This window comes from Nelumbo lutea, chromosome 2 (assembly GCF_056320005.1).
Source record: "Nelumbo lutea isolate HS-2025 chromosome 2, American lotus-T2T, whole genome shotgun sequence".
Taxonomy (NCBI): domain Eukaryota; kingdom Viridiplantae; phylum Streptophyta; class Magnoliopsida; order Proteales; family Nelumbonaceae; genus Nelumbo; species Nelumbo lutea.
Window position 1 is genome coordinate 17,655,212 of NC_142685.1, and position 7,476 is coordinate 17,662,687.

Below are 7,476 nucleotides of genomic sequence, written 5' to 3' on the forward strand. Positions count from 1 at the left end.
ATCATTTTATTAATAAAACAAAATGATAGTTTTTAGACCATGGCATAAACTATCATCTTAGACCGTGACATAAACTATCATCTTAGACCATGACACAACTAAAATTAGTTGTGAAAACCATGACATAAGATGAAATATATGGTACATATGGACTATGTGATTGAAAAGTGTGGCTAATTCATTAGTGGTTTACTTGTAAGTGCTGAAAAAAAAAGGCATGAAAGGTTTTAGACAATGCTCATCATTATAGGGTTTGGTTATATGTATCCTGTTCAGTCCTTTCATTCTGTTCAGCCTTTAAATTATTTCAACCTACCTCAACCATGTTCTCCCAACCTTTTCAATCTATAAGCTCACGGATGTTATGGTTTTTGGACAATATTTTATTTTTAAATTCCGACCTCTACCTTTGGGTGCTTCTATAGTTGCAATGGCCAACTCATGGGCATGGCTTGCTGTCATCTCTGCCACCATTATACAAGTGATGCCAATTGGGCCTGCACCAATTAATTTTTACTATTTTGCCATTTGAGTCACTTGAAATGCACCCATAGGCGCATCTCATTTGACAGTTCACACATCAAAGTTTACCTTAGCCTTAGTTTGGATTTTGGAAGGAGTAAAAATGCAAATATGTAGAATGCAAAACCTTATATTTTTGTATTAATTTTTATGTATTTATATTCTATATATTTGTATTTATACTCTTTCCAAACTAAGTCTTAATTACATTGGCCTCTGGAGGGGCCCATTTGAATCACAGGCCAGGGTTTTCTTTTATTTTATATGACATTTTCCCAATTTCTCTGGATAATCTGTAAAATCTTTCAAGCTTTGTAGAGCTTTGGTTTCTATTTTCTTTTCATGCATTTTTTTTTTCTTTCTTAAGCCCATCCACCAATCCCCAGTGTATCTTCTATTCATATTGCTGGGTGTGGGGATTTTTTTTTTTATTTGGTATTTGGGTGTGGGATAGGGATGGCAATTTTTCCCATCCCCGATGGAGACCCAACTTCCCCGACCTAATGGGGATGGGGATTGTTTTGGCGGAGTGGGGATGGGGACGAGGATTAATAGGAATCCCTGGTTGGGGTCGGGGTTGGGGATGGGGATTGAGGTCCTCGCTAGGGGTGGCAATGAGCCGAGCTTTTCACGAATTGCTCGAGAATTTACAGGCTCGATCAATAAATGAGTCAAGCTCGATTCGGCTCGGCTCAACTCAAATCCACCCCTAGTCCCGCCCCGCCCCAACCCCGATTTTATATATATACATATTAAATGTTATTTATATTAAATATACTATTATATTATTTATATTATTATGTATATATCAAAAAATATTTAAAACATTATTTATAATTTAAATTTTTTATTTATTTTAAGTAAATTTATTTTTTGAATACTGTTATCTGAAAACATTTTGGGGATTCAAGTCCCCATGGGGAATCCATCCCTGTCAGGGATTGGGGATGGAAGACAAATTTTATCCTAGGCAGGGATTGGGGAGGGTGGGGATGGGGATGGGGATTAATTTCAGAATCAGGGACAGGGAATATGATCCCCGCCTTGAACCCGTCCGTTTCATTTCCTATGTGGGAAGTTGGTCCTCGAGAAGAGACCAAACTTGGTCCGCCATCTGGCAATTTATAAATACATGAATTTTTTCCTCCAGTAAACCACACGTGGGACAATTTGCATATCACAATGGAACCCCCTATTTTATAGTCTTCATCCTTTCGTTGGAAGCTTATTTTTTTTTCTCATGAGAATTCACATGAAGATCTTAAGTTTTGGAGGGCATTGTATTTTGTTTATTTTTTTACTCAAAGCTTTTTTTTTCCTTTCATCTTCCTTGTCTTCACTGTTCAAGTTGGCATAAGCTGATTTCACTGCGAAACCTCCACTTGTGCTGGCACCCGATCTTCCTTCCTTATCTACCAATGCCAATGGGAGAGTTATTGCTTGAATTCTATCTGCTATCTCAACAGGAAGAATACTATTAATTAATTTTAGACATATCTCACTCGTTATTGTTCATTGACAACTCTACTGCAACCCTCTTGGTTAAGGTCCCTATTATCATTGATTCTGTAGTCCTTTGGTGGTCCCTTTGTTGCCCAGTTATCCAACCAAAGATTGCACTTTCTTCCATCTCCTATTTTCTATGCAAGACATGTTTTTATGTTTTCTCTTTGATTACAAATGCTTAGATCTCCAGCACTAACTTGATTTTTTTGGGGGGATTTTTTATTGCATAAATTCATTGTTTTTTAATTAGATATTTTCCTTTTACCATCTTCACCCAAAGATTGTCCTTGTTCTCAAATTATTCTCCATCCAAATTTGATAAGATTTGCCACATTAACATATTCCATGCCTCCATTAGATTTTTATGCTGTTAAGGAAACGTGAAAGTGGTGGTGGATTTATTCCATTATATATTCTGCCTTTATGGGTTATTGGAGTAGCTTTTAATTAATTTGTGGCAAAATCTATGCAGTAAAAGACTGAATGGTTTAGGTGATGATAAATACACCTTGTTAAACATGAAAGAACACTTTGTTAAAAGTGAACAAATGAAGAAATTTGGATTTAGCGTGCAGTCAGTCAATATTATTAGAGTGAATGCACCTTAGTTTTTTTGGTTAGATGAATGCACCTAGTTGATCTTTAATTATTGCTGATTCTTTACAAATCTTTTCTAATTGCTCTATTTAAGTCTCAACTCTCGACAATGTGTTTGTTCCTGTGTAACTCTCCTGGATCTCGCTCTTTAACTCCAATCACCAAGAGTCTCTCTTCCTCCCTTTCTCTTGAAGTTACAACAATAATGTTGCAAAAAGAAGAGGTGGAGATGGACGAAAACGATGGCAATGGAGAACAAACGAAGATCATAAACAAGGCACACATGTTAGAAAGTATGTGGCCACTGAACAAACTATGGCTATAAATAACTGTATAATCGTTTTTGGTTTTACTCCTCTTTTTGCTTAATTGATTCTGCAGTCGATCATGGAGTAGAAGACTGTTTACGTTGCGGGAGTGGAATGCATAATGAATTCTGTTTCTCCTCCATTCCCAAAGATAAGAAAATAGAAACATTAACTCTATATAGAAGCCTTTCACGGATAGGTCTCCTGCCCAAACCCACAAGACCATAACCCCATGAAGGAAGCTCGAAGACAGAAAAGTAAAAAACAAAAGTTATAATAGATTATCAGTGCTGGAGGTGACTAAAAGTTCTATAGATTTTATTGATAGGCCAGTTCCTTTAATCTAAGAGGGTCTTTTAACTGATCATTCATTTAAATTTTCAATGTTTTCTTCCATTCACTCTGCCTTCTTTTTGGTTGTTTTCTATTTTTCTTTATCAGGGTTCGTGGAAATGGATTAGTTTGGTAACTGCTCCAAGTATGATAAATTAATTACTTTTTATTTCTCAACTTTGAGAAATAAATTACAGTATACATGAGAGCAGACATATTCCAGGAAGAATTTGACTGGTTATAATATATGCATTTGCCAAATTTCTTTTTGCAATACCCAAAAAAAAATTGTAATAAATTACTAATACACTCTGAAGTTTTTTGCTGGTATCTGTTGTGCCTTTGTTTTATCTTACTTTGTAATACAATGGAGTGTTTTGAGCTGAAGATTTTTTTTTTTTTTGTTAAACTCATTCTCTTTTCTGCTGCTTTTGTTTTTTTTTCCTAGCCCAAGGATGTTCACCGATGCCGGACAATTCCATATTTTTTGACACCATGATCAACAGCAGCCGGAGGCAGAGCCAATTAAATTCAATGTCTCCTGCAACACCAGTGGTTATTTCCTCTGTGCAGGAACTTTATGAGTTTGCATGCTCAGGTCCTCTTGTAGAGAAACTGGGTCTGACCCCAAAAATAATTGCAGAGACCTTTCATAGGTGGTTAAATTGCGGGCTTTACCTCTGCAGATTATTTCAATTCAATGAACTTAACCTATCAATCCCTCAGAAAGCCAGATTTTATCACTTTTATATACCGGTGTTCTTCTGGTGTGAAGATCAGATTTTCCATCACAGGTCAATGTTCAAGGGTGCAGAAGACATCCCTCCTTTAGTGGTATAGATATCCTTTTGGACATATCGTTTTCCTTATTTCCTGATCACTGTCCATAAGTATTTCAGTGCATAAGCAGCTCACATTAATATGATTTCCTTTTGTGGTGCAGATTGGTTTCGCTGCTCCACAAGGAAGTGGGAAGACTACACTTGTTTCTGCTCTAGATTATCTTTTACGATGCACTGGAAGGTTGGTTGCAAACTAGTGCAATATTTTATATAAAATTTCCTTTTTAGAGTGAAGACTATATGAAAATTATGGAGTTTCTGAGAGCTATGCTTAAATCTTAGGAAATCTGCAACAATATCAATAGATGATTTCTATTTGACAGCTGAGGATCAGGTAACAATCTTTTGTAGTTCATTTAAGTATTTTTCCCCCTCTTCAACTCAAAATTTTGTTTCTGGTTTGGTTTTATTGTAGGCTGAACTGCGAGAAGAAAATCCTGGAAATGCACTTTTAGAGGTAGCAACTGAAATTAATGCCATGTGTTTGATATTTTAATTATTCTTCTCCTTAACTTGTTAAAAGTAGATATTAGGGATTTGTTCTTAAAATTTTTGTCAAATTCTGCCTTCGTCAGCTTCGGGGGAATGCTGGAAGCCATGATCTTCAGCTCTCTGTTGAAACACTGATGGGCCTATGCAGATTGACAAAAGAAGGTATGTGTGTCTCAGCAGTCTGCATTACTGCCTTTGATGATTTTTAAGGCTCAGTTTTGGAAGAGTGCAAATACAAATATATACTGTACAGTGCAAAATTGACACTATACATACTTGTATTTGCACCCTTCCCCAACTAAGAAAGGACTGATTTATTCATGTTTCAAATAATGGAGTTTTCCTTTCTTCATAAAAACATGGTATCCTGTCTGTAACAATGGGTTGTAAACCATCCAGGCATGAGGATGAAGCTTCCACGTTACAACAAAGTAAGCATAAATTTATCATTGGTCCCTTTCTTTTCTTGAAGATTCTTTATGAGTTTAAGAGTGTATATTGATAGGATATATATCTCTCTGTACAGTCTGCGTTTGGTGGAAGAGGTGACAGAGCTGATCCGTCAACATGGCCAGAGGTTGAAGGGCCACTAGCAGTAAGATAGTGATCTTCAGTTTTTTTATTACTAAAGGGTCTGTTTGGATAAGCTTCACTTTTGAGTTTTGGGCTGTGGGAAACAAAAATGTGACAAAAAGTGTTTTAAGTGTTCGGTAAGTATGTCTTTAAAAAGAAAAAAAAAAACATAATCTAAAGTCCCAAAACACTTTTAAGCCACAAAACGTAAAGCTTAGAATTGGGGCTTTAAAAAACACAACCCTGAAGCTTATCTAATAGCAAGCTTACTAAATCAATAATTTTCCATTCTGTCTCATTATTGGTTTGCCCTTTGGATGGTTCAGGCTATTTTGTTTGAAGGTTGGATGCTTGGTTTTAAACCCCTTGAAATGGAAGTAGTCAAGGCCATCGATCCACAGGTTTGGACTGGTCAATTTATTTGTTTCAATTAATGTTTTATTTCTAAGGCTCTCTCATTTTGTATATAGGTTTGAAGATTTTGGATGTAAGATGGTTTTAGTTGTGTGCAGCTAGTGGTTGTTAACAAAAACCTTGAGGCTTACTATGATGCTTGGGACAAGTTTGTTGAGTCATGGATGGTAATCAAGGTTAAGGACCCAAGTTGTGTCTATGAGTGGCGATTGCAGGTATGTGTTATCCATGAACGTTAATAACTTATGCATGCTCTCTTTATGTGGAATCCTGTCTTCTTTTCAACTTAATAATTGTAACAATCGTCATCTAAACTTTGTCTCAACTATATGGGATCGACTATAAATCCTGTTTTGCTATTCCATTTGGTTTAGTTTAATAATTGTTACAATCTTTTTGGTAATTGTACAGGCTGAGGTTGCCATGAGGAAGGAAGGAAAACCTGGGATGTCTGATGAGGAGGTGGGTTTCTTTAATCCATTGTATATCCTAGGCTTCCCAGAATGAATTGTGCTAAAGTTGCTTAGAGCTGAGATTAGTTAGTGGATTAATCTTTATGAAATTAAGTTTCTTTTAATTGTTCCAGGTCATAGACTTTATTTCACGTTTCCTGTCGGCATACAAGGCCTATCTTCCAACACTCTATTCAGAAGGACCAAATGGATCAGATATTGAACATCTCCTTGTTGTTGAAATTGATGAAAATAGAAATCTTATCTTACATAGCTAACTAAATGTGGTTCATCTAGAATACTTAGAAATTAAAAGCCATTTTTAGTCTCTTGGAGAGAAGATGTGATGTTTACAAGTACTGTTAGTGATAGTTGACATCAATGTAATAAAATATATATTTTTGGTATTACATATTGGGATTAAGAGGGAGAGAAGAAAGCAGACTGCATGTGAAATCCATCCACCTTACTATGAAGAGCTTGTGGTTATGCAGGTTTGATCCCGCCAAGTGGAATTCTCTTTTGCTACAAACATGGTTTTAGCCTTGGGCTAACTGTGAATCACAGCCTTCCATGGTGTTGGTGTGTACCTATATTGATGTCACTTCATCTAATTCAAGGTGGGCCACAACAATACATTTAGGCTATGTTTGGTTTGAAGGAAAAGGTAGGGAAAGGAAGGGAAATGCAGGGAAACCTATAGAGGATTTGTAAAGGTTTCTCTTCCTTTCCTTTCCCTACTTTTTCCTTCAAACCAAACATAGCCTCAAGGTTACTATTTCATATGCTTTTTTGTGCAAAGTTGAAAACCATGTCATTAGCAGAAGTAGATTGTTTGAAGGATGCCAAGTGACCATCTTAGCTATTGGGTTATCTACAATGTGTATATATAATAGGTGTTTAAGTGAAAAGTTTTATTCTTTTACAATATTGAAAGAAATTAAACATTGGCATCTTTGTCCAGGCAAAATCTATGGTGCATAAATTGCAATGTGAAGCAAAAAACTTGAACCAATGATAAAGCAGCGTTACAATTGAATATTTAATGTTGTTAAGACTCAGTCTGTAAAGAGTACAAATGCACATATGTACAATGCAAATATATACAAATTAATACAAAATGCAAGTTTTTGCATCTTATAGATCTGTATTTGTAGTTCTTCTAAATTGATCCTAAAGTTTTAACCGTAAATATTTATACTATATATAAAAGTGTAAATGTAGTGTGAAACTTTTTTTGGACTAAATTACCCTCTGTTTCTTTGTTTGAGAAAGGGTATAAAAGTCATTTTATTATAGCTTTAGTGGCTACTATAATGGCCATATTTGTGTATTTAATTCATCTCTAATTTTAAGGATTGAAAATGTAACTTCAATTATATTTTCCACCTTATTTAATCCCCTCTCATTAAGTCTTATACTTAAAGGTATTAACCC

General features: G+C 35.5%; 1 protein-coding gene across 1 annotated transcript; it reads left to right on the plus strand.

Annotated features, from left to right (window-relative positions):
* The first annotated feature begins 2,628 nt into the window (after positions 1 to 2,628).
* LOC148868912 (D-glycerate 3-kinase, chloroplastic-like) lies at positions 2,629 to 6,650 on the plus strand. Its single transcript, XM_088972085.1, has 12 exons — positions 2,629 to 2,918; positions 3,715 to 4,100; positions 4,210 to 4,289; positions 4,391 to 4,442; positions 4,524 to 4,565; positions 4,684 to 4,762; positions 5,000 to 5,031; positions 5,127 to 5,195; positions 5,500 to 5,574; positions 5,686 to 5,802; positions 5,999 to 6,049; positions 6,174 to 6,650. Exons 1-12 carry the CDS (start codon positions 2,735 to 2,737, stop codon positions 6,315 to 6,317), a joined length of 1,311 nt encoding a protein of 436 aa, XP_088828211.1. The 5' UTR covers positions 2,629 to 2,734; the 3' UTR covers positions 6,318 to 6,650.
* The last annotated feature ends 826 nt before the right edge of the window (positions 6,651 to 7,476 follow it).

Bases quoted from the DNA above. Each gene is read 5' to 3' on its own strand.
- LOC148868912 (XM_088972085.1), top strand. From the start codon at position 2,735: ATGTGTTTGTTCCTGTGTAACTCTCCTGGATCTCGCTCTTTAACTCCA. The intron at 4,101-4,209 runs GTATAGATATCC...TTTGTGGTGCAG, and splicing joins AAGACATCCCTCCTTTAGTG to ATTGGTTTCGCTGCTCCACA. The intron at 4,443-4,523 runs GTAACAATCTTT...GTTTTATTGTAG, and splicing joins ATTTGACAGCTGAGGATCAG to GCTGAACTGCGAGAAGAAAA.